Source organism: Lontra canadensis, unplaced genomic scaffold (assembly GCF_010015895.1).
Source record: "Lontra canadensis isolate GAN:19392208 unplaced genomic scaffold, GSC_riverotter_1.0 scaffold144, whole genome shotgun sequence".
Classification (NCBI taxonomy): Eukaryota; Metazoa; Chordata; class Mammalia; order Carnivora; family Mustelidae; genus Lontra; species Lontra canadensis.
In genome coordinates this window covers 224,007-248,741 of record NW_022631138.1, presented here as the reverse complement: position 1 = coordinate 248,741, position 24,735 = coordinate 224,007, and the positions used below count along the sequence as shown (strand labels likewise).

Here is a 24,735-nt window from a genome sequence, read left to right as displayed (position 1 = left end):
GGGTCCCAGGGTCCTGGGATGGAGCCCTGTGTCGGGCTCCCTGCTTCTCTCTTTCCCACTCCCCGTTTGTGTTCCCTCTCTCGCTGTGTCTCTGTCAAGTAAATAAATAAAATCTTAGGGAAAAAGAAAAAGAAATTACAATAACTTGTGAATCTCCAAGCCTCAACCCTACCTGATAAAATCTTATTCTATAATCATTCATTTCAAGGGCAGAGGGTAAAAAGAAAAGATCTAAAAAGGGTCCTGAAGGCGGAAGGAAATGACAAAAGGCTGAGGAGCCCTGCTTCAATGGAACCCGGCCTGCCCAACGGCATTGCTTCCCCACAGGCCAGTGTGGCTGCTTCCTCTCCTGCAGCCCTCCAGCCTCTGGCCTAGATGTGGGACAGATGAGTTCCTTGTTCCTCCTGCCTGCTTCCAGACTCTTCTCCTTCCAAGTCCTAAAACCTTCCACTTTGAACATTGTAAGGTCAGACCTCATCAGCCTCTGCCCATCTATGTTTCGATCACCTTCCAATCCTCAGTTCTCTCCGCTTCTTGGGAGATTTTAATATTAGCTCTTGGCTCATTACTATTCTCCAACTTTGATGCTGTCCTAGTTTTTGGTGATTTTAATATCCATATATCGATCCATCCAACACTGTGGCTTCTCAGTTCCTTGATATCCTCACCTTCAGTGGTTGTGAGCTTCATCCTGAAAACCCTAGGACTTCAAGAGATCCCGTGGTTGTTCTCTGAACTTTCCAGAACTATGACTACAGCCTCTCCGTATGCTCAACTCCAAGTGCCCTTGGCCCTACCCCTTAACATTCGAGCCAACACCTTCTGGTCTCAAACACCAAGAAGTCTTTGACCCACTGTGCCCTAAAACCCACTGTTCATAGGGCTTTCTGCTCTCTCTCACTCCCCTCTTTTTCTGGCTGAAGTCCCAAAGGCAGTGATTGTCACCCCTTCCTTGCACATGCTCGTCACTCCAATGCTCCTCTCTAGCCGTGTCACACTGACTCAGCAAAACCCAATCCCACGTTCAATCCACTTTCTGCCCGCTTTGTGCTCACACCCGCACAGCTAGCCATAGCTGGAGAAACTCACAAACTCATGCTGACTGACCTCACTTTAAATCCATCTGCCACGGCCCCCAGGTCGACAACCCTGAGTGTTGTCTGGGAAGCAATCTACTTCCCCAGTCCATTTGCTCCCCCACCCTCCTGCTTTTTTCCCTCTCTTCAAACCTTTACCTTTCCTCTTCCACGCTCAGTCAATTGATGTCCTGGCTTCCTATTTCAAGGTGGGGGGGGGGGCGGCGACCAAAATCTCCCACGTGGGCACACTCACATCCCCTCCCCCACCAGCCATATGCGCTCCTTAGCCAAGCTCTGTCGGGGCTATCCATTCCCTTCCCTTCTCACACGCTCAAGGACTCCACTCGAGCAACTCTCCTCTCTTGTCCACGAGACTGCTGCCATCAAGTAAACATGCTGTTAATCCTCCCATTAAAAAAGCAAAAAACAAGAAAACCCTCTAGACTTTACTTTCCCCTTCATTTGCCACCCATTACTCTGTTCCAGTTTACAACAAAACTCTTCAAAAGACCAGCCTATTCTGCCTTCATTCCTCTCTTGCCATGCGAGTGCCCCCATTATTAGGAAAAATTTCAGGCTTACAAAAGTGTTGGAACAGTAATAGGAACTTCTGTGTTACATTTACGTAGATTCCCCACGGGGTAACATTTTGCATATTAGCTTTCCCTCTCCACCCCCCAACCCCAAACCTTTTAGAAGGTAGATATGCTGACACTTTACCTCTCTGCCAGTTATTAAGTGATTGCCTCTCAGCCCCTGTCCTACCTTCTACTGGTTACTCTGTGATGCTGGTTCTGGGACCACATCTGGACTTTGTTAGCAGCTCCCTGGTGGCCTCCACCAGTCAGGGCCACTATAGGGACTACAGTGGGCTATAGCAAGGGTTGAAGGGACTTGCTTCTTTCTGTAGCCTTCCAGTTCCTGTCATCCAACAGGGCTGCTTCAGCCCAGATGCAGCAGTCCTCCCCTACCTATAGCACTAGCTGAGTTTAATTTGTACTTTTTCTCATCGTATGCCCCTCATAGACACAAGCACCAACCAGCATGTCCTCCTCAGAGGTCTGGGTCTTGGGGTCACGAGCCCCTCTTTCAAACTCAGGGACACCAGCGCCAGCCAAGCAGCCCCCCTTCCCTGGAGGTCTGAGTTTCTGCTCCAGAAACTCAGAATGGTGAGCCATTCTCCAAGCTCACCAGTGGCCCTAGGCTTCCACTTTGACATGGCTAATCACTCTCTCCTCCCTGACACTTTCCCATTTGGGTGCCATACTCTCCCAGTTTTCCTCCTACCCACTGGATGTTTCCTCTGTGGCTCTCTGAACTCTTAAGATTGGGGTATTCCACGGCTCAGTTCTTTTTCCACATATGCTCATTCCCTTGGTGATCAATTCTAGTCTCAACCTTAGCTGTCATTTACAAATGTTGTGGAGGTAGAAGAGTAATCCAGTCCACTGTTGGAGGGACAGTAGGCTGGTACAACCTGTTTTTGAGGCCAATGGAATTCCATGACTCAGAATGTTCTTATGGATACGCTCTCAGAAGAGCACGAAGATAATATGTACAAGAACATTCACTAAGATACTGTTTTTTTTTTTTTTTAAAGATTTTATTTATTTATTTGACAGAGAGATCACAAGCAGGCAGAGAGAGGAGGAAGCAGGCTCCCTGCTGAGCAGAGAGCCCGATGCGGGGCTCGATCCCAGGACTCTGAGATCATGACCTGAGCCGAAGGCAGCGGCTTAACCCACTGAGCCACCCAGGCGCCCCTAAGATACTGTTTTTAACAGCAATATTTTTTAAAAGATTTTTTATTTATTCATTTGAGACAGAGAGAGAGCCTGAGCAAAGGGAGAGGTTGAGGGAGTGGGAGAAGCAGACTCCCTGCTGAGCCAGGAGCCCAATGTGGGACTCAATCCCAGGACGCTGGGATCATGACCTAAGCCAAAGGCAGATGCTTAACCAACTGAGCCACCCAAGTGCCCAACAGCAACATTTTTTGAAAGCTTGTACCAACACTGTTGCTTAAATTAACTATGCTAAAGATAAGTGAGGCCTCTGGGTTCCTTTAAGTAGAAATTCCTTAGGATTTGCCAGATCACAAGGCTGTTTAGAGCAAGGACTCTGGAGCCAGACCACTGAGCTTCAAATCCTAGCTTACTTACAAGCAGCATCATTTGGGGCAAGTTACTTAACAGCTCTGTACTTTGATAACCTCCTCAGAAAATATAACAAGGATGTTGTGAAGATTAAGTGAGGTCACATGGCTCAGACTTAGGGCTGCACAGGGTGCCCAGTAAATACATAAAAATATGTTAGCTATCATCATCTCTTCTGCATGTTCCTGGAAAGAAAATTAATGGTTTAATGTATCAAAGTCCTCGGTAATGTGCCATGTCCTTCTACTCAATCATCCTGAAATATTGTGGGAAAAGCAGGGACTTACACCCTTGAGTCTTAATGTGAAGCTAAGGGAAGATAATGCAGATGCCACTTACATATTTGACTCCCTTGAGGCCCAAGCAGGCACATACCAGTAAGGCAGGCGTGGCCTTGCCAAGTTTCAGCCACTGAGGCTCTGAATTAGTCAGAGACCACCCTGCACCCAGTTCCTCACCTCACACTTCCGATCTGCTTCAGAGACATTGAGGTTGTTCACATTCTGCTCGATGGTTTTGTAGGAGTGCTTCTTTTTGGGCTTTTGAGCCTTTTTGGTTCTTCCTGTTTCAGTAGCACTTCCATCTGAAAGAAGAAATAAGACTAGTTAGTGTAAGGATTGCTTTAGGGCATGTAGCCAAACTTATATTAAGTCACATTTTTCAAAACTCTAAAGAGCGATCACAACAGAAAATGCCATTCTCTCAAAGCAACAGCACATCTCATCTGCAGCTTCCGGAGAAACCTGAAGTATCTGGCTTCTAATACAAGTCAATTCCAAAAGCGCCCCCAAATCAGAACTTCCCCATTTGAAGTTTATTCAGTCTTCCCCAAATATGATCTAAAAGGCCCTTCTCTTTTCCAAAGAAAAACAACTCTAGGGTTTAAGGGTCTTCTCATAAACTCTTCTGAAAACGTTCACGTCTTCAACTGAATGAGATTATCTCTTACGACTTCATTCCAGTATACTACCTGCTATGCCCTTAAGAAAGCCCCTTGAACCCAGATCCCAACTCATGTACCTGCATCATGGCTCTCTGCCTCTTCCGGGGAGGGTGTGTCTTTGCCCAGCCCCCCAAGGACTCTGTAGACATCAGCATGGACCGCGTCCACACGCACTGCGTAGATCTTTGTGCTGGCATCCAGAGTGCCAGCAGCCACCTAGTCCAACAAACAGAGCTCTGCTCAGTGGAAACATAAAAAGGAACTGCTGAACAGGCAAAACACAGCAAGCTTCATAAAATATTGACTTGCTCTTAAGAAAAAAATGACAAAGATTCCCCTAAGACTGATAGGGAATAATATATAGCAGAAAGATATGGTCTCTGTATTCATCAGTTTAGGAAAGAAGCTAATGAAATGTCTCACACAAGGAAGGTTCTCATGTATCTGCAGGATTCAATGACCGTGCTGTGCTCAGTATCAGAAATAACCACCATTAATTCGGATGCAAGAGGTGAACAGCCTTCTTACTTTAAAGTTGGTCGGTTCGGTGTCTTTCTGTTTAAGAATCTCTGACATAAAATCAATCAAGTGCAAGCCAAAAGCGTTCTTGGTCGTGATTTTCTGCAAACAGAAAAGGGCGGGAAGGTGGGTCACTGACAGCCAAGGCTCATGTTAATACTGCTCCTCTGACAGAGGAAGCTACATTCTTTTTTTTTTTTTTTAAAGATTTTATTTATTTATTTATTTGACAGAGAGAGAGAGAGAGAGAGAGAGAGAGAGCGCACAAGCAGGCAGAGGGGCAGGCAGAGGCAGAGAGAGAAGCAGGCTCCCCACTGAGCAAGGAGCCCGATGCGGGGCTCGATCCCAGGACCCTGAGATCATGACCTGAGCCGAAGGCAGCGGCTTAACCCACTGAGCCACCCAGGTGCCCCGGAAGCTACATTCTTACACAGTAACAGCCCACATCTCACCACAGGTATCAATTCCCATAAACACTTGGTGACGCGGCCTAATCCACACAAACTCCTCATTCTCAAGAGCTAGAAAGTGACAGCACACTTCCTGAGTTTTCACCGTGTGTAGACCCTGTTACCAGCACTGCCCACTAAGGGACTCAGTGACCCTGAGAACAAATGAATGCGGCAGGGACTATTCACGTTGTCATTTGACGGAGGCGGACCCTGCAGCAGAGTGCTCAGGTGACTTGCCAAGGCTGTAGAGCTTGTGAATGACAGACTGGATTCCAACAGAGGCTGGCTCCAGAACTCACATCATTAACCCCCAAGCAATGCTGCCTCTCTAGATGCACCCTAGAAGGCAGGCAACCTGCCAGAAAGAGCACCGAAGTCCCACACAGCACAGTAAGAGCCTGTGGACCGACATCAGCATTGAGAAGAGTGGCTGGAGAAGGGAAGCACGCAATTACCGTCAGTTGCGCATTCTCCACCGAATCAAGAAGGCTAGACTTCCCTTGTGACCATGCTGCAAAATCTTCACTGATAACCAGCAGATACTCACATTTTCAGTGGACAGCTTGATACAGGTGGAGTAATGTTCTGTAATCTGCGTGTTTGTAAACTTAGGGGTCGTGGCTGAAGTGTCAATATTCCTAAATGGAAACCCAAACCAAAACACTCCGTTAAGGATCCACGATACTCTAACTTTTCAAAATCCAGACCCCAAACCCCCGCCTCGCGGAGGCACCCAGAGCGCACGCACCTGCTGGACGGGGAGGCCAGCAGGCGAGGCGAGTCCGAGCTGAACTGCAGGTCCAGCACTCGCGAGCGCCGCCGCTGCAGCCGCTCCTTCTCGTCGTCATTCTGAGGAAAGTCTTCAAGGACCGGGGTGCCAGGAGTATTGAGAGGGGCCTTCCGGGGCAGGGACGTGGAGAACACCCGTTCCGAAGGTGAGGCGGCACTGTGGAGGTGCCCACGGATTTCTGAAGAAAAGCAACTAATTATGGCTGACAGTGTTGAAAGAGCACCCTTGCTCAGGAAACCTGCCACGGAATATTTCCTGTATCCAAATTGGGGTTGGGGGCTGTCATTGGGAGGAAGTTCACTGCCTGTTTCCCACCAAGATCTTTTCTAACTCTAATATTTCTCTATACAGTTTCTTAGTCGGGTGATGGGTTTCTGACGCTTCCTTGCCAAATTGAGGGGTGTGATGAGGTCAAATTAGAGAAAGACTGAGAATCATTCACTGGATTGAACAACCTAGAGGTTACTAGTGACCTTGACAATAGCAGTTTCCCTAGACTAGCACAGGCAGGAGAAAATCAAATGGGCATAGATTCCAGAGAAGAGAACAGAATAGAAAGAACAGAAGAGAAATTGGAGACAGCAGATGGAGACAAGGTTTTCAAGGACTTACAGAAAAGGAAGGACAAAATTGGGCGAGAAGCAGTTGAAAGGGAAGTGAGGCTGAGAAATTAACTTTAAGATGGGAAAAACCCCAGTTTGGTAGAAAGAACGAAGCAAAGAGATTTTATTAGCTTCCTATTGCTGCTATAACAAACTGCCACAAAGGTAGTGGTTTATACCAACACAAATGTATTCCCTTGCAGTCCTAGAGTCAGTCTAAAATCGAGGTATCAGCAAGGGCTGTGTTCTTTTTGGAAGCTTTAGGAAAGAATCTCTTTCCCTGCCTTTTTCAGTTTCTAAAGGCTGCCTGCTTCCTTCCCACCATTCTATCCTCTTGTTTGTTTCTTTCTTTCTTTCTGTCTAAAGGTTTTATTTATTTATTTGAGAATGAGAGAGAAGGAACAGGGACAGAGGGAGAAGCAGACTTCCCACCAAGCAGGGAGCCCAATGTGGGGTTTGATCCCAGGACCCTGGGTCATGACCTGAGCCAAAGGCAGACACTTAATGGACTGAGACACCCAGGTGTCCCCCCAACCTCTTGCTTCTGTCATCACATAGCCTTCTCTTTCTCTGAACCTCCTGCATCCCTCTTATGAGGGCCACTGTGATTGTGCTGTGCCCATCCAGATAATCTAAGATAGTCTCCCCATCTCAAGGTCCTTAACTTAATCATACCTGAAAAGCTCCTTTTACCACGTAAGATACCATATTCACAGGTTCCAGTCATCTTTGGCAAGGAGGGGGCATTATGCAGAGAGCACGTGGAAGGGTAAAGTTGCTGAACAACACACTCAGGCAGGTAAAAGGGCTGCCTTTCCTGAGATCACTGAAAGCCCATCCACAGCAACAGGAAGGCAGCCAGACAACACAAACACAAATGCAGGTAGGGGAGCAGGTACAATGGGGGTGCTTGTGGATGTTCCTTTTGGATTGTTTTCCTTAGTAAAATAAGAAGCACATCAAGACCAAAAACTCAATAGCTAAGGGTGAGGGCCAGGGAGGAGGTACTGGAGATTTCAGGAGAGAAAGGAAGGTATGGGAAGTCACCTAGGAGAAGGTGAGTGGATGAACAAGGGAATAATCATGACTGCTGGGCTTAGGGTTCCCTTGAGATCACTGAGTAAGCCGGGGCCAACGCAGAGTAGGCCAAGTTGGAATTAATCAGGGTTGTGATTTTTGTCAAGAAAGTATATGTTGAAAGTATGAGTAGGAAAAGGAGTGATGATAGTGATTGACCATTGAATGTAAGCTAAGTAAGGAAGGGAACAAGGACACGAGAAACATGAGGGACAGTGAAAAGCCAAGAATATACATCTGCTGGGTCAAAAGACTATTGGAGTTATTGGAATCAGGGAACAAGAAGGAGTGGAAAGATAGGAGTGGTACTGAGAAGTGGGGTGCTTAAAACTGAGATGAAAGAGTGGTGCAGCTATTGGTAATGACAAGGTCTAGGGTGTGACTGTGGTTGTGAGTGGCTATTGCCTATTTTGGTAGCGCAAGAAACAAGATCACTGGGAGAGAGATGAAGGAACTGAGAGACCTTGGGGGAAGAGGTTTCCACATTTAAGAATCAAAAGGTTTGGCTTCAAATCCCAGGTCCAGGGGTGCCTTGGTGGCTCAGTTGTTAAGCGTCTGCCATCAGCTTATGATCTCAGTGTCCTGGGATCGAGCCCCGCATTGGGCTCCCTGCTTGGCAGGAGGCCTGCTTCTTCCTCTCCCACTCCTCCTGCTTGTGTTCCCTCTCTCACTGTGTCTTTCTGTGTCAAATAAGTAAATAAATAAATAAAATCTTTAAAAAAACAAACAAACAAACAAACAAACCCAGGCCCATCACTTACTGGCTGGAGAATTTTTTTTTTTTTAACAGTAAACTCTACATCCAGTGTGGGGCTTGAACTCATGTTTGAGTTCAAGAGTTGCATGCTCTACAGACCAAGCCAGTCAGGTACCCCATTAGCGGCAGAAATTTTAAGCAAGGGGCGCCTGGGTGGCTCAGTCGTTAAGTGTCTGCCTTTGGCTCAGCTCATGATCCCGGGGTTCTAGAACTGAGCCCCATATTGGGCTCCCTGCATGGCAGGAAGACTGCTTCTCCCTCTTCCACTCCCCCTGCTTGTGTTGACTCTCTCACTGTGTCTCTCTGTCAAATAAATAAATAAAATCTTTTAAAAAAGAAAAGAAAAGAAAAGAAATTTTAAGCAAGTAAATGCTCCAAGCATTTGCTTCTTCGTCCTCCAAATAGAAATAAGAACATGTGTCTCAGGTGGTTCTGAATTGGTGATATGAAAAAAAAAAAAAAACCCAAACCCACAATATAACACATATTTTATAGGGACACATTAAAAAAAGGGGATATAGGGGCACCTGGATGACTTAGTTGGTTAAGTGTCTGACTTTGGCTCGTGATCTTGGGCCTCCTGGGATTAAGTCCAAGTTGGACTCTGTGCTCACCAGGCAGTCTGCTTGTCACTCTCCCCCTCACCATGCCCCTCCCCGACTAATCCTCTCTCTCTCATCAACAAAATCTTTAAAAAAAAAAAAAAGTGATACACAACAAACACTAAATGTTGCTCATGTAGGGGGAAGGGAACAGAAGTGGTGTATAGGGATAAAAAGAAATAAAAAAAAAATACAAGGAGAAGATCTTCACGTGTTCCACTGATAGTTTCCCATAAGCTCAAGAGTATGGCTAACATACTTCTCAGCTGAGGTCAAAACAAAAGAAAAATAAAGAAGAAATGGAAAGGAAAGAGGCAAGAGACATTTTTAGAGACTGAATCAAGAGGACTTGTTACTATCTGGGTCAGGGCCCTTCAAGAGAAGGAGGGGAGTTGGACCTTGAGAGGAGACTTAAACAGAAACAGGAAGCACCGAAGGAGGAACTTGTCTGAGAGGGAAACTCAAGACGGGATCAGAGGCATGCTTCAATTCTTGGAATATGCTTTCTCTGATTTCTCTCATTTAGGTGGTTACTAAGCTCAGACACTCTACACCTACCTCCTTCCCTCCCACTCATTTTTCAGCCCTCTATGGTCTGGCTACCAACCCCACCACTTTATGAAAACTATCTTGACACAATCACCTACAACCTCCATGTTGCCAAACCCACTGGCGACTTTTCAGGACTCATCTTTTGAGATTCAGCAGGATCTGAAACAGATGACAACACCTTCCAGTGCTTCTTGAAACGATCCTAGCTTCTATGACACCACTCTCTTCTGAAAGAGTTTTCAAGCTCTCCCTTCTCTGTCTAGTTCCTAAATGTTGGTCCTGAGTCTCTTCTCTACAGGGTTTTCTTAGGGTTCTCACCTGTTCCCATGGTTTTATGATCCATCTGATGATGTCCGAATGTGTTTCTGAGTCTATGGGCCACTTCCCTGAGCCATATCACCCTCTGAGTGTCAAACTCTTTCCCACGTGTTTACTGATCCCTCACCTATCTCATGCATAAATCATTCACCATGTCCAAAATATAACTCTAAATTTTCAAGTCTTTTACCAAGACCAAGGCCCTGCCTACCTCAGTGGCCTCACTCACTGTTTAGTAATGATGTTCTATTTCTAGCCCAAGCCAGGCTCTTTCCTTCCTGCCCTTCTTTTTGCACTTGCTCCTTCTGCCTAGAACGCGTTCCCCAGTGCGCTCTAAGATCTTCCTTGAATCCTCAACCTGAAGGAGCCCCTCCCCTCACTCTGCTCAATCACAGCACTCAGCCTCATTTGTAGTTCTTTGTTTACCGTCTCCTCAACTAGAATACAAGCTGTCTTCGGCTCAGGTCATGATCCCAGGGTCCTAGGATCGAGTCCCACATCGGGCTCCTTGCTCGGTGGGGAGCCTGCTTCTCTCTCTCCTTCTCGCTCATGCTCTCTCTCACTAGCTCTCTCTCTCTCAAATAAATAAAACCTTTAAAAAAAATAGATTACAAGCTCCAAAAGACTAGATCTTATCTGTTTTGTCCTTTGCAGTATCTCTGCACCTGACAGTGGGTTTGGCGTAAAGGGAGAGCTCAGGTGTTCAATGAATGTAAAAATAAGCGCATGCGTCTTAAGCATTCAGCAGTAACCACAACTTTTTCATGGCCCTGAACTAACATGCAGCCCAGGGAAACCACCTTCCAAGGGAGAGACAACCTGCACAGCGTAGGAGCCCACGGGAAAGGGACCGGAGTGGGGATCGCCCCACGCGCGCTCCCGACGCCGACCCAAGCGGCGTGCTGATTGGCGGGCACACCCCTCCGCCTTCCCCGCTTCCCGCCTCTTCCTCCCCGCGCCTGCCTCCCCCTTTGCCAGGAGCGCAAGGCCAACAACGAGGCCGAGAATATCCGTACCCCCGCTCAGGTCCGCCCGCCGACCCTGCCCGCCCAGAGCACCGTTTCACGCCGACCCCTTCCCGCGGCGCCCCCCACCCACCCAGCCTCACCTGGGCAGGGAGGTCCCATTTTGCTCGCTTTCTCTGGAGCTGGTTTTAAATCGCGCGCCGAGAAGCCTTAGCGCCGTAACGGCCGCGGTGACGTCTGTCGTGGGCGGGGCCAGAAGCACGCCTGCGCAGGCGCCCCCGTCCTCGGCTTGTAAAGGGGCGTCGGCACCGGTGCGGCTGTGCGCTGTGTGGAATCGCTGGCTTCCCGGTGTGTTCCTGTGGGTGGACTGTAGGGGTCCATGGACCACGGTCCCCTGCCTTCTTTCGAGCGTCAGATGAGGAACTGGGCGCTAAGGACCCAGCGTGGAGCAGGACGGGAGAGGGCTCTGCTTTCACGCAATTTACTTTCTAATGGGAGGGAGGGCAGATTTCTAGGAAACAAGGTTAATTTCCCACAGCGACCTGTTCTGTAAGGGCAGCAAAACCCTAAGGGGGTAGACGGGGTGAGAAGGAGCCAACAACACGATGAATGAACGTTCCAGGAAGGCGAAGGACAGGTGCAAAATATTTTATGTACATTTTTAAGTAAAGGCCATCATTTTTATTCAGATTCATGTGAAAAGCTTCCTGGATATCTACCCCCCCACACACACAGACACCTCACCCCCGCATATCCCACCACACAAAAGAAAAGGTTAAGGTGAGAAGTGAGAGGGACATAATTTGCCATCTTTCCATTGTGCTTCATCTGATCCCAAGAATTGTATTTTTCCCAAATTTATTTGAGAGAGAGAGGGAAGGGAGAGCACAGAGGGAGAGAGAGAAGCAGACTCCCGGCTGAACAGGGAGCCCCACTCAGGCCTCATCCCAGGAACCCCAGACCCTGACCCAAGGGGAAGGGAGACACTCAAATCGACTGAGCCACTCAGGCACCCCCTGCCCAACCAAGAATTGTATTATGGGAGGAAAGGCCAGGGCAATTCCCCCAAATATCCCTAGAACATCCTGTCGTTTCTTATGACACGCACGAGGCATTTTATGCAATGTTTCCCTTGAAGGGTGCTATTGGCATTCAGGGTGAAACAATTCTTGACATGTGGGGCTCTTTGTAGGATACCATTTGTCCACTAAACGCCATCAATGCCTCTCAGTCATTTTGGTAACCAAAAAATACTACCCCTTTGTAGAAAACCACTTTTTAAGCCAATTTGCTTTTGCACAAACTTGTTCTCCCAGTGACCACCGTCAAATCTTTAGTATAAGGCAATGAGGAATAAAGAAAAGAAAACAGGTTTATAGTGTTTTTCATCTCAGTGAAAGATTCTACCAGCCACCCAGGAACCCAAATCAGCACCCAGGAGCCATCCTGGATGTCTCACTCTCCATACACAACCAATTGTTGAGCTCTTTTCCCTTCCTAAGAATCTCAAGTCTGTGTCTCTTTTTCATCCATATTATCTTCTTGCTGGTCTGCAGCAGCCCTACACCAGCTCTGACTCCCTTCTCATTGGGCTCTAATGAGTGGTTGCTAAGCACCAATCTAACCTGTTCCTTCCCAAAGTCTCAAACCATTCAAAAGTTCCATTGCTCTGGGAGCTTCTAAAGTGATCTAGGAGACCCTGTGGGGTCTGGGCCTTACAGCCTCTCTGTCCTCATCTTGCACCTTGCCTCCCCTTGCTCCCTGCACTCTGGTCACTTGGGCCTTCTTTCAGACTCACTTTCATCCTGCCCACTCCCACCACAAGGCCTTTGCACATCCTCTCCTCATCCTCATCTTCATCCAGTTGGCTGCCATTATGTTTCAGCTCACATCACTTCCTCAAGGAGGCCTACCCTGATACACTCAAGTGTCCTTACTGGAGGTTTTAGTGGAACTTGCCACCGTTGAAATTTTACATCCACTGGGATGACTATTTGATGTCTACTCCTCCATAGACTGTCAGCTCCATGAGGATGGAGCCATGGTTTGCTCGCCATTGTTTCCCCAGGGCCTGGTGCTAGCCCTGGACACAGTAAGTACTTGAATATGTATTGAATGAGTTTAGTTGGAAGACAAGTTTAAATCCTGGGTTGGGCATTTGAACCTCTCTGGGACTCACTTTCTTCTCCATTTATAAAACAGTCATGATAATACTCCTTCACTGGGCTTTATGAGGAATTGGATAACAGATTATACTCTTGTGGGCACATAGGCTCAGTGCATGCTGGGGTTGCCATCATCTCACTCATCATCTCTATGCTGAGTGCATTTGAAGAGAGTGGGAACAGCTTGTGATCCTCTGGGCACCGATGAGGAGCAGTGTGGGTTGGGAGAGTGGCCGGTGGCACCGAATCAGAAACCTCTGAAGAGCCAGCTTGGAACACCAGGCAGAGGAAGGTTGCTGGGTGACCCACCTTTTCGGTGAGGCATGAGGCTGTTCTGGGATTATAATGGAGCCCCCTGAGCTGGCTGCCTAGGGCTCCCTGTGCTGGGACAAAGCCAGCTCCACCCCCTGCAGACAGTTCATTCTCCACCACCCGCTCTGAATGCTCTCTTTGTTTTGGGGGGAGGGGCTTAGTTCTGCAGAGGGTGCCAAAAAATTGAATGATTTATCAGTAGTATCAGTGGTATGCAGAACTCAATTCCTCTGTCTGGACAAAACTAAAGCAGTGGGTCCCTCCCCCACTCCTTGTCTGCCAGAAAAGCAATACTGGGGCCATTCCTCCTCCCCATTTCACTCCTCACCAAGATTCTACTTCTCCAAAATGAATGGCAAACAGCTTTAGTTTAGGTGACAAGCAATACTGTTATCAGTTGGCTACCTGAACAAACTTTTGGCTTCGGATTTTCCCTGATCTCCCAGCCTGCAGCTGGCTTATATCATAATGTAGTTCACGATATAAACCATCGAGCCACTGGGGGCCAACAGGCATGTAGTTCAAATGGCTTTACATTCATTTTGGCCTCTGAGCAAATGCCTTTAATTTTTGTATGTGATACGAAATTCCTGACCTAAAGACTGGGCTACGGAACAATTTCTGTCTTCTAGAATTTCTAAACGTCATACCGCCCTTGATCTTAAAATTAGGTTAACGCTTTTCAAAGCATGTTAACCCCTACATCTTGATATTCCCAAGACCATGCTGGAAGGTTGTGAGGACAGGTACTTTGTTCTGGGCTCTGCCTTTACTAGCTGTGTGACCTTAGAGGAAGTTGTGTGCTGTTTCTGTGCCTCGGCTTCCTCGTTGGAAAAGGGGAAGGGACAAAGCACCCACTTCATGGAGTTAGAGTGTGAGGATTAAATGAGTTACCAGATGGGAAGCATTTAGGGCCATTGGCAATGCTCGATGAATGCTAAGTATTCCCATTACTATAACTGCTGTTATATCCTGGGTGCCCGCCAGGAATTGTTTTACAATAAAGCTCAGCTTCCTAAATAATCTGGAGAAGTTTCTCCTTTCATTGTAAGAGTATTCCCAGAGCACAACAGCTCTGTTCTTTCCATTACTACTTGTTTTTTCTATACACTCTCTTACACCCTCGGCCCCACCCAAGCTTTGCTGACTGTTCCCTTTGTAGTCTTCGGCCAGCTCCTGTTTTCTTACCTCTTACTACACTAGAAACCACAGAGTGCTAGAACATGATACTGCCCTTCTACTTGACAGATTTATCCTTTCTACAGTGTATGCATGTTTTTTTGTAGCCACTGAGATCTTTTAAATTGGCTGATATTTTGAGAATGAATAACTTAGATGTTGCTTGACATTCTGGATTATTCTTTCCTGGCTCCTGGCTGTGCCACTGGGAAACCTCAGGGCAGACTGGTTCAAGGTGCATTGAGAAATACGAGGATGTACTGCGTGGAGCTATCAGGGTAACAGGAATATCTTAGCAATAGGCAAGTGAGAATGCTGATCTTCTGTGGGTGTTATTACATACATTCCAACCAACACACAAAATAGCTTCCTTTATTGATTTGGAATTAAAACACCAGCAAGTTATTTTCTAAACAGAAAGAATATGGGTGTTTATAAAACATCAAAACCCCACAGCGTGGAACCAACCATCACTGCATCTTGAAAGCAGTACCTGGCAGTATCAGCAGACAACATGGGAATACAACCATTACTATGCAGTGCGGGGTCTCAAATATTGATTGGCATCAACTCCGGGGACATAAATTTGTCATTTATTTTTGCTGTGGGGAGGGTGTGGATACAACCAAAGCCCACAAGACCAGCATCTAAACCCCCTTGCGACTTGAGTGGGGCCAGGTTCTCCTCCCCAGATCTTCCTGGTATGCAGGGCAGGAACAGCATTGTTATTTCCAAAACAACCAAACAACCACACCTACAACTCTCATCACTTTCTTAAGCCTCCTCATCAGGATGCCCAGGGTTTTGAAAGAAGGGCAAAATCCACCACTCCTATTTCCAGAATCACAAGTGTTAGAGTTGGACTGCTCCACAGTCCCTTCCTGTCCGACCCTGGCAACGAGCCTCGATTGTGATGACCCCACTTTGCAAAATCACAAACAAAGTTCAAAAAAAAAATCCCTTTGTCGTCTTTGAAAAGAGAATACAGAGGCATTAACAGACTGAGTTGAAAAAGCACAGTTACACATGGTGGCTAAACCTTCTTTTCATTTGACAAACAAGTGGTTTCCTTTAGAAACAGTCATTGTTCATCTCAGAAACCGCCCCTCAAAGATTGTCCTCATTAAGGGTTTTACAATGTTGCTTCCAGGCATGAGAAGCTCGTTAGATGCTAGCTATTTCATTAATTTTAGTAAATGTTATCTCAACTATGAAACAGATCACCATTGACTTAATATTTGTTTGTGAATCAATGCTAATTGTTTGGATAGTATTGGAGTTTTCTTTCAGGTGCATAAAACAGCTATATTATGTTCTATTTCATATATTATACGAAAATAGGACTAAATTGAGAAATGGAAAATAAGCATCCTGGGTATATCTTCAAACACAGAAGGTCTGAAAAATTAGATCCTAACATACGAGAAGTTACCTTCACAGTACTTAGGATAAGATGGAGCGCTATCTGCTCGGCGGTGACTTAAGCCAATGATTCAACAAGGAAACCAATTTACAAGGAATGTGCTGAGAGTCGCTCACAAAAAGGAATAAGCTGGAATGGAGGTATTCTCTGGTTCTCTTTTTCACTTCCAGTATTGATACAAAACACAACCTCACAGGCCCTGTCTAGTCTCAACTCTAGCTACAAGATCGTCCTGTAACATCCGTTTCCCTGGGCCCTCCTCAGGTCATGCTAAAAGTTGGGAGAGGAAAACCTCAGAGGACACACCCTAGATTAGGCCCTACAGGTTGGACCCCATCCTGATGAGCCCTTCAGGTGCTCCTTAAAGTTATCATAGCCACGGGCAAGGTGAAGGTCACACATACCACTGATGCGTCTGGAAAATAAACTCTTTGGCAGCCTGAGGAATCAGAAATACCTTCTCCCCTGTTTTAATGGTCTTTACATTAATGTGCCTCCGCCGATGGGGCACAGGGCAGCTTTTTCACTTGGGTCAGAAGGTTGTGGAATTCTTCCACTGCCTGCGAGTGTGCCATGGGGTTTAGCACCAGGTGTTGGAAGAGATTGACGGGCTCGGCACTCCGAAACGTCTTGGGGATCGGGATGGTCAGGGGCAGGAAGGTGTTGCCAATGAGGAAATGATGGAGGGACCTTTGCTGGAGGCCCCGGCCGAGGAACCAGAGGATGTCCTGCAGCCGCTGGGACAGCATGCCGTGCTGCCAGTCCGTCAGAGGCAGCCGCAGCAGCAGGTGCATGAGGGCTGTTTTGAAGTGGTAAGAGGTAAGGATGGGGCGGGACGCTCCCCGGGGTAAGCTCTGAAGGTCCCGCAAACTTAAGATGATCTGGAGGCACTTGAGGTGACAGGTGTTCTCTGGAGCAAAACGCCCGACCAGCTTCAGGAACAAGTGTTCACAGGCTGCAAAGGACTCGGGCCAGTCCACACTGGTGAGCGGTTCCTGGTCAGGAGCCTGACTCACCAGATAGACCAGGGTGTCTTCCCGTTGCACCCCCAGGACCAGGCGGATGGAGAGAAAGCGGCCTGAGCGGTAGTCCAGCCTGAGCTTGCAGGAGTTGGTGGACGGTGGGAGGCTGAGCTTGAAGTCATACTTGTGGGCCACAAGGGCCCAGGCATTGCCCACCATGTTCCGGAACCATTGTACAGTCTTGCACACGTCCAGGTGGGAGCCCGTGCACAGAGCCACCTTGATGGAGCTGCTGCACTTGCTCAAGATGGCCGAGTGATCCCTGTGGTGGTGCACCAGGCACAGCACGTCCCCCAGAAGCTTCTCGCGCTTGCACACACATTCCGACTCCACGAGCACACAGCCGCAGCGGCAGCCAAGGGCCGGTTCCCTCATCTCCAGCACGAACATAGTGCCCTGCGGAGGAATGATGGGTACCAGAATATCAAATTTCTGGGTCTCGTGGAGGGTTCCCCATTTCTCAAAGGCAGCCCCGATGCCCAGGCAGTCCTCCAGTTGTGGCTGAGCCTCCCGGCGGCTGAGCGCCCGACAGGCCTCGATGAGGTCATCCACAAAGCTCTCCACGAACTCACAGGTGCAGGGCAGGTCACGGGTGACATTCTGGACGTAGTGTTTGTAAAAGGAATCCAGGGTCTCCCGCGAGGGGAAGTCAGTGAGCCAGTTGTAGGAGGTGACAGGCACAACACGGACTTCCTCCTCCTCGTCATCACTGCTGGAATCAAAGGCTGGCTCATGCTGCATGTTCTGTCGCAGGAGCTCAAAGACGAGAAAAAGGCAAAAGAGGCCAGCATTCCACAGGTTTCCCAGCATCCAGCTCAGTGGCCCCTCCTGGCCACTGGCCTGGAATGGCCACCCCATGTCTTTCTTCCCTAGCACTAACTGGTCACTGGAGGTGTCTCCTCTCCAGAAGTTCTCTGCCTTCTGCTTCTGCTCAGCAGCTCGCTTTCTCTCTTCAAACTCTATCTCCAACTGGCGCATCTCCTCGCTCATCCGCTTCTCCAGCTGCCGACTTCTAGCTAGTGTGTCTAGGTCCATCCGGTCACTGACCATCAGGGGGTGGTGAACTACATACATGACTGCCAGGAACACGAGGCTTATCAGAGCCATGGAGGCCTCTGCATCTAGAGAAGTAGGAGGGTGGGAGTCAGTAGTGATCTTCACCATTCATTTGTTCACCAGTGTATATCCCCCAGTGCCCTGGAACCCCAAATCCTGGAAGTTAACTACTCAGGAGAAACAGAAAGCTCACAGAGCTGGGCTTGGACAGAGCAAGGGTCTGCCCAGGAGGTGGTCTGGGAGAAAGGGAGTCAGCGGGAGATGCCACTCAGTCTTTCTGCTTTCCTTCCACATGGTGTGGGTGGTCTTTAGGCCTCCAGAGTATGGACACAGCACTGTTTTCATTCCTGTGTAGGAGGGGGAGGGGGACCCACGTGGGAGGGTGGCCTCACCCGACTCATCAGTCCACTGTGGGCACCAGATGTGCCCTGCTGATCCCAGAGGCTCCCTTCCACAGGCAGAAAGCACTGATCTGCCTGGGCAACACCTTTCCTCTTGCCAAGCCCCAAGCCCCAGCTATAGCATCCCATTCCCTCTGTGACTTCACAATCCTCATTCTGTCATCCTCTGTCATCAACCGCTCAGCCTCTCCTCCCTTGTGCCCAGTAGGGCAACTCCCAGTTGGCTCCAGAGAAGCACAGTCCCACCAGCCCGCTCTCCACAGCTTCCCGCTGTGTTCTCTGAGGTCCTAAGGTGGCTGCCAGATGCCCTGTCGATGGGCCAGGCGCAGAGGAAGGCATGGCCCCACCTCTCAGCCCAGGAAAGTTCGCGAAGAACCAGGTGCCCAAAGCCACTTGACAGCTGCAGTAGTCGGATCCTCTGCCTCCCCACCCAGCACGAGGCCGGAAGCTTCTCGTATTCACCCCACAAGCTACTGGGCTTACCGAGATGATGAAGGACTATGCCGTGTGGGCGCTGAAGCCAGGTGGGGGACTCTCCTCCCTCTGGAACTTGGCCTTGCTCAGTCTCACCGCCTGCTCCAGGAGCTCTGTTAAAATTTACAAGGTACCTAGCGGCTGTGGCTCAAAGCAGGGTGACACCCCCCCATTCATAACTTTCCCAAATTCCACGCCCAGAGATCTGAACTCTCATCCGCCTGCCCTCGGGGGGGGGGGGTGTGTCTTCCGGGACCTGGGGCCAGGTTACTCACCGTCGGTGTTAGCTGGAACACGGTCTTAAAGAGACAGCGCGGCCAGACCGCCCCCGCCTTTTGGCCGGCGCGGTGGGGGCTCCGGGTGCCTCGCCGGGGCCGCACGAGGGAGTGGCCCCGCTCCCCCCTCCCGGGGGAGGCACCATGTCGTCGGAGGGTCAGAAGGTCCGAGGGTCTGCGCGCGGCCAGCCCCGAAGCCTCGGTCCGCGCCGCGCGCCGCCCAGAGGACTGCAGCCCCGCACCGCGGCTCCCGCCGTCCAGGCTCCACCCCGCCCAGGCTCCTCCCAGCCCAAGCCCGCCGCCGAGCGCGCCGCGGGAGCGCCGCCCTGGGGCCCCTGTGGCCCGGGAGGCGGAGGCGCGCCTTCAGTGCGCCTTCCGGGCTCCCGCGGGGTTGTGGCCCCGCACTCGCGGCCGAGGGGGGTTCGCACGCCGCAGCTGCTCGGTCTCCCGGGGGTGGCACCAGGGGCAACCGAGGGTATACTTACTAGGAATTTGGCATGCACCGTACTGAAACAGTGACGAGGATGGTGGCATCACTAGGAATTGACCCGGGGCAGGGGGGCGTCATTCCCAGTCGGGGCTGGTCCTGCGCAAAATGGCACAGGAGCTGGGGTGTGTCGTCAGCGTCCGTACTGTGCCTCACCCCCAGCCCACGCCTAGACTCAGGTGTCTCTCCCCACCTCCTTCCTATCAAGGGGCTGTCCTGAAAGGCCAGAGGGCACGCGAAGACCTGGCTTGAGGCCTTACTTCTCGCTCACTAGCTCCGTAGGAGTAAGAATCCTAAACCTCCAGGGTAGCTCTGCTGATGAGAGGTGGGCGTATACAGGAAAAGTTCATGAAGTGTGGAGACTGGAACAAGCCTTAGGATCCAGTAAGATAGCTCCACAAAAAGGGTTTCCGGAAAGGATCTTCAGAATATAAGAGCCCCCCAGCCCTCCTGTCCTGTGTCAACTAACCAAGGAGAAAAGGGGAAGTGCTATATTTTCATACTTACTAGCTAAAGTCCTTCTGCCGAAAGACAAATTTCAGCCTTCCTTATCCAGTGGCAATGCACAGGGGGGCCCAAACAACTTGGACAGTGCTTCCAAAAGTACTAACTTATTTCACTGTAGGAGGGGGAAAGACTATCTTCTGGCTAGCCATGACAGAAGTTCCAAAGTTTTTTATTAACTTAGGGACTATTACCGCTAAGCGTTAGCAAAATCACGCCGTGACAATGAAATTCTCTTTATTTCTTCGCTTATGACAATGTTGAGATGGAAAAACATACATTGCAGAGTGTGCAAATAATGCTGTTGAAACCCATGTGTTTAGGGGTGCCTGGGTGGCTCAGGTGGTTAAAGGTCTGCCTTCAGCTCAGGTCATGATCTCCAGGTCCTGGAATCCAGCCCTGGGTTGTGTTCCTGGCTCAGCAGGGAGTCTGCTTCTCCCTCTCCCTCTTCCTGTCCCCCTGCTCGTGCTCTCTCTGTATCTCTCTGTCTCAGATGAATAAATAAAATCCTAAAAAATAATAATAAGGCCATACGTTTAAAGGCATGTGTGTTCAAATAAGGGTTTGTTTCAAAAGTGATTGGCACGTTAAAAGACATTTGCTAGTTTGTGCTCATGAAGTTGGTTACTATAGCAAATAGACTCCAGGCTAGAGAACTATAATCCATGTAAAAATTGCACTTAAATCGACAAGAAGCCCTCTAGCAGTGAATATTTCTTGGCCTGTTTTTGGTGATTTTTCTGCTTTGGTGTGATGTGAAGCGATATGTTGGCTTAGTAGGATTAAAAGAAAACCAAGTCGTTTGGACACCCTGGCCTTCGTGCTATTGGTGATTGTACACAAATGACATGAGTAAACTGTAGCAGTGGCCACTCATTTTAACAACGGAACTCCTCTGTGGTGGGATTTATCCTTGCCAAGCAAGGAAACATGGTAGTTCCCCCCAGATAATTTTATTTTTGTCATTAAATAAGTAAGTACATATGGGGCGCCTGGGTGGCTCAGTGAGTTATAGCCTCTGCCTTCAGCTCAGGTCATGATCTCAGGGTTCTGGGATCGAGCCCAGCATCGGGCTCTCTGCTCAGCAGGGAGCCTGCTTCCTCCTCTCTCTCTGCCTGTCTCTCTGCCTACTTGTGATCTGTCTGTCAAATAAATAAATAAAATCTTTAAAAAAAAAGTACATAGAAAGAAAGTACCTGCATAATCTATATACGATTCTGCCTCTTGGCACGCAAGACCTAAAATTTAAGACTATTAGTGTTTACTGGGGCACCTGATTGACCTGGAGGAACTTGCAGCTCTTGGTCTCAGGGTTGTGATTTTGAGCCCCACATTGTGTGCAGGTAGAGATTACTTAAAGAACAAAAAAGACAGTGTTTTGGTGAGAACAGTTGCTCAAAGGCTTGAAAACACTGGGAGAAATATCAGTAATCAATCTTAAAAACAACTCACATGATTCTGAGTGATTTTCTTTGGCTCGATGAATCAGTAAATGTTACTACTGCTCAGTTGTTGCTATTTATTCAGGAAGTCAATGCAGAGTTTGCAATTATTGAAGAATTAGACTTTATGCATAGTCTGCATGAGACAACTAGAGGCAAGAATATTTTAAAAGAAGCTGAGAAAACATTAATTCAGTACAACCTGACATGGAATCTGCTAATATATGTTACTACCAATGGTAATAAAAGTATATGTGAGGGAGAAAAAGGCTTAGATAGGGAAATCTACAAAGTTTGTGAAAATTTCTGGTGTTTAAGCCTATGGTTGGTTATTCATCATATTATTCATTGGCAGATACTTTGTGGAAAATACTTGAATCTGTTATGTATTCATGAACCAATAATGTCAATGGTGAACTTTGGTCATTCTCACGGACTTAAAAATCATCAGTTCTGGGAATTTCCATCAGAAATAGATACTGAGTATCTTGACTTGCCCAACTGTCATTATCAGTTTTCCATCTTTTTGAGCTTGAGGCTGAGATTAAAATTTTTCTACACAAGAACTGCTTTCAACTACTCTTAGCAAACACTGAATAACTATGGAAATTAGCTTTTGGTTGCAGACTTGATACTGGGGTTTTTTGGGTGGTTTTTCTGTGTGTGTGTGTGTGTGTGTGTGTGTGTGTGTGTGTGTGTTTTAAGTAGGCTCTGCGCCCAACATGGAGCCCAATGTGGGGCTTGAACTTATGACCCAGAGATCAAATCCTGAGCCAACACCAAGAGTCAGATGCTTAACTGACCGAGCCATTAGGTGGCCCTTGATACTGTTTCTTAATGAAGTCAGTGTAAAATTACAAGATAAAATCGTGTTTATATGTAAAATTTATTCTCTGATGAAATCATTTTCACAAACTTTGAATCACAAGTAATATCAAGCTGCTTTTTAAAACTTCCTGTCCTGTCAAAAATAAAACAAGAAGCAAGATATCCATTCCTACATACATTTGAAGCAGATATATTTTCTGAGCTCAGACCACATAAAGTTCCAGCAGAGTTTGTCAGACATCAGCGCAAGTGGAAAGAACACCTCCATATTTCAAAATCCATTTAACTGTGTAATCTTTGTCAGTAACTATACTGAAAAAACATTTTCAAAGAGGCAATATGTAATAAGTCATTACAGATCAGCACTAACAGTTGAACATTTGCAATTAATTTGGGTGATAGGAAACATTAACCTTGAGCCCTAAGTGACATGTTATTTCCAAAAAATAAATGAATCCCATTCTTTTCATTAGCAGCTCCATATTACAAATACATAAATAAATAAACAAATAAATAAAACGCACTCAATTATTATTACATCGTGAATTTTGTCAATAAAATTTTGTGGAAATTTATTTTCTCTCATTATGTAAATGCCTACATAATTCTGACTTCTGCCTCTTGGCTGGGAAACATTGAAACATTTGCTCTCCAGACATTTACAGAAAGAGTTACCAGTCCTTTGTTTCTAAGCAGCGAAATATGCACATTTCCCCAGAAATTCATTTTTAAAGTTTTATCTTTTTGTAAAAATGACACATGCTCATTGGAAAAATGCATATTACATAGGAGGAATAGGAAGAGAAGCTACCCTCATACCCCACTACCCAGAGATAAGTGTTAAAGATTTTGGGAGTAGCTTTAAGACATGGTTTGTGCCAGTATACCCAAAAATGTGCCCCTTGGAGAACTAGTTGCTCAAGCTGACCCTCCACAAACAGATTTGTATAATGTTTATTGACAACTTTAAAAAAAAACTCGTAAACACAGGGCATCTGGGTGGTTCAGTTGGTTAAGCGTCTGCCTTTGGCTCAGGTCATGATCCCAGGATCCTGCTCAGCAGGGAGCCTGCTTCTCCCTCTCGCTCCACCACTCCTAATGCTTTTGCTCACTTTCTCAGATAAATAAATAAACAAAATCTTTAAAAAAAAAAACCCTCATAAACACAAAACAAAAATGATCATTGTGAAAAGTTTGGAAAACATTGTAAAGTTTAAAAAATCAGTTTTTAAAAAAATCACCTTTAATCCTGTGGTATCCCCAGTTAGGATCCCCAGGAGGATGTGGTGGCATACTCATGTTGGGTAACTGAGGAGAGTTTAATTGAGGAACAAAAGAGTTCCAGGGTTTGGGGAAAACTGCAAGGGACATTTATTGTTCCTGGAGCTAGGCCAACAGGGAGCCTACGTCTGGGTAAGGGTGAGGAGGAGGGAGTGATTTGTTACCAAACCTTCAAGAGAGTAGCTATGTGGAGAGGATGTCTGATAAGACAATGTGGTCTTCAGTTGAGAGGATGAAGTCAACCCTGTGGGACACCGCAGGAAGAGAGCGGAGTTCTCTCGAAACTCATTTCCTGCTGAAGCCTCTCATTGGCCAAAACCAACTGGAAGCCAGAGAACAAGGGAGCCCCTTGATTCAGTCCTTCTGGGTCAGTGCGTGGCCCTAGGGCACAGAGCAAGAAAGAGAAAGAGAGGAGGGGGTCTGCAGGGGCAGAGAGATGCACACATCTGCCAAAGGTCCCCAACCTCGTCTTCAATGAGCACCAGTCTGTGAGCGCACACTCAGAAATGAACTGCCTGAGCTCCGTACAAACACGTTTGGAGCCCCACTGCTCAGACCACTGTGCTCTTCTCCTCCAAAAAGAATCAGAACTCCTCTGACGATGATGGCACAATAGGTCAGGACATCCAAAAAGTCAGGTGAGCCTATGACATCCCACTGATGTTAGAAAGTAAAAAAACCATTTATTAGACCTGTCTCAGGTGCTGTTAGAAAGGGTGGAAAGGGGCCACACAGAGAGACCGCCCACTGCTAACGTGAATGGCAGGTGGTGCAGGAAAAAAATCATTGATCATTGGGAGAAGGTGATCCATGGGTCTGGGAAAATATTTTTTAAATGATATAATTTTTTAAAAGATTTTATTTATTTATTTGACAGAGAGAGAGAGAGATCACAAGTAGGCAGAGGGTGGGGTGGGGGTGGGGAAGCAGGCTTCCTGCTGAGCAGAGAGCCCGATGTGGGGATCCATCCCAGGACCCCGAGATCATGACCTGAGTCCAAGGCAGAGGCTTAACCCACTGAGCCACCCAGGTGCCCCAATGGTATAAATTTTTAAAGTGATATAAAGTTTTTGTAAA

At 47.7% G+C, this 24,735-nt stretch overlaps 2 protein-coding genes across 4 annotated transcripts in view; both read right to left on the bottom strand.

Annotated features, from left to right (window-relative positions):
• Positions 1–11,070, bottom strand: part of NCAPH (non-SMC condensin I complex subunit H) — a 34,675-nt gene extending 23,605 nt beyond the window's left edge. The window contains exons 1-6 of the mRNA XM_032843870.1: positions 10,953–11,070; positions 5,895–6,114; positions 5,694–5,784; positions 4,704–4,796; positions 4,253–4,391; positions 3,691–3,815 (exon numbers count right to left, since the gene is read on the bottom strand). Of these exons, the coding sequence (XP_032699761.1) occupies positions 3,691–3,815; positions 4,253–4,391; positions 4,704–4,796; positions 5,694–5,784; positions 5,895–6,114; positions 10,953–10,971 (687 nt within the window). The 5' untranslated portion in view covers positions 10,972–11,070. The remainder of the gene's footprint in view (positions 1–3,690; positions 3,816–4,252; positions 4,392–4,703; positions 4,797–5,693; positions 5,785–5,894; positions 6,115–10,952) is intronic.
• Positions 11,071–15,139: 4,069 nt separating this feature from the next.
• Positions 15,140–19,280, bottom strand: ITPRIPL1 (ITPRIP like 1). Of its 3 annotated transcripts, XM_032843853.1 has the most exons (3): positions 19,117–19,279; positions 18,851–18,954; positions 15,140–18,031 (listed from the first exon to the last, which is right to left on the bottom strand). In XM_032843853.1, exon 3 carries the CDS (start codon positions 18,015–18,017, stop codon positions 16,374–16,376), a length of 1,644 nt encoding a protein of 547 aa, XP_032699744.1. In that variant the 5' UTR covers positions 18,018–18,031; positions 18,851–18,954; positions 19,117–19,279; the 3' UTR covers positions 15,140–16,373. The 3 variants fall into 3 exon arrangements, with proteins under 3 accessions (XP_032699744.1, XP_032699746.1, XP_032699745.1); XM_032843855.1 differs by lacking the exon at positions 18,851–18,954 and having other exon boundaries at positions 19,117–19,280; XM_032843854.1 differs by lacking the exons at positions 18,851–18,954; positions 19,117–19,279 and adding an exon at positions 18,359–18,656.
• Between the last annotated feature and the right edge of the window lie 5,455 nt (positions 19,281–24,735).

Excerpts from the sequence above, each read along its gene's own strand:
- ITPRIPL1 (XM_032843855.1), bottom strand. The coding sequence starts at position 18,017 with ATGGCTCTGATAAGCCTCGTGTTCCTGGCAGTCATGTATGTAGTTCAC.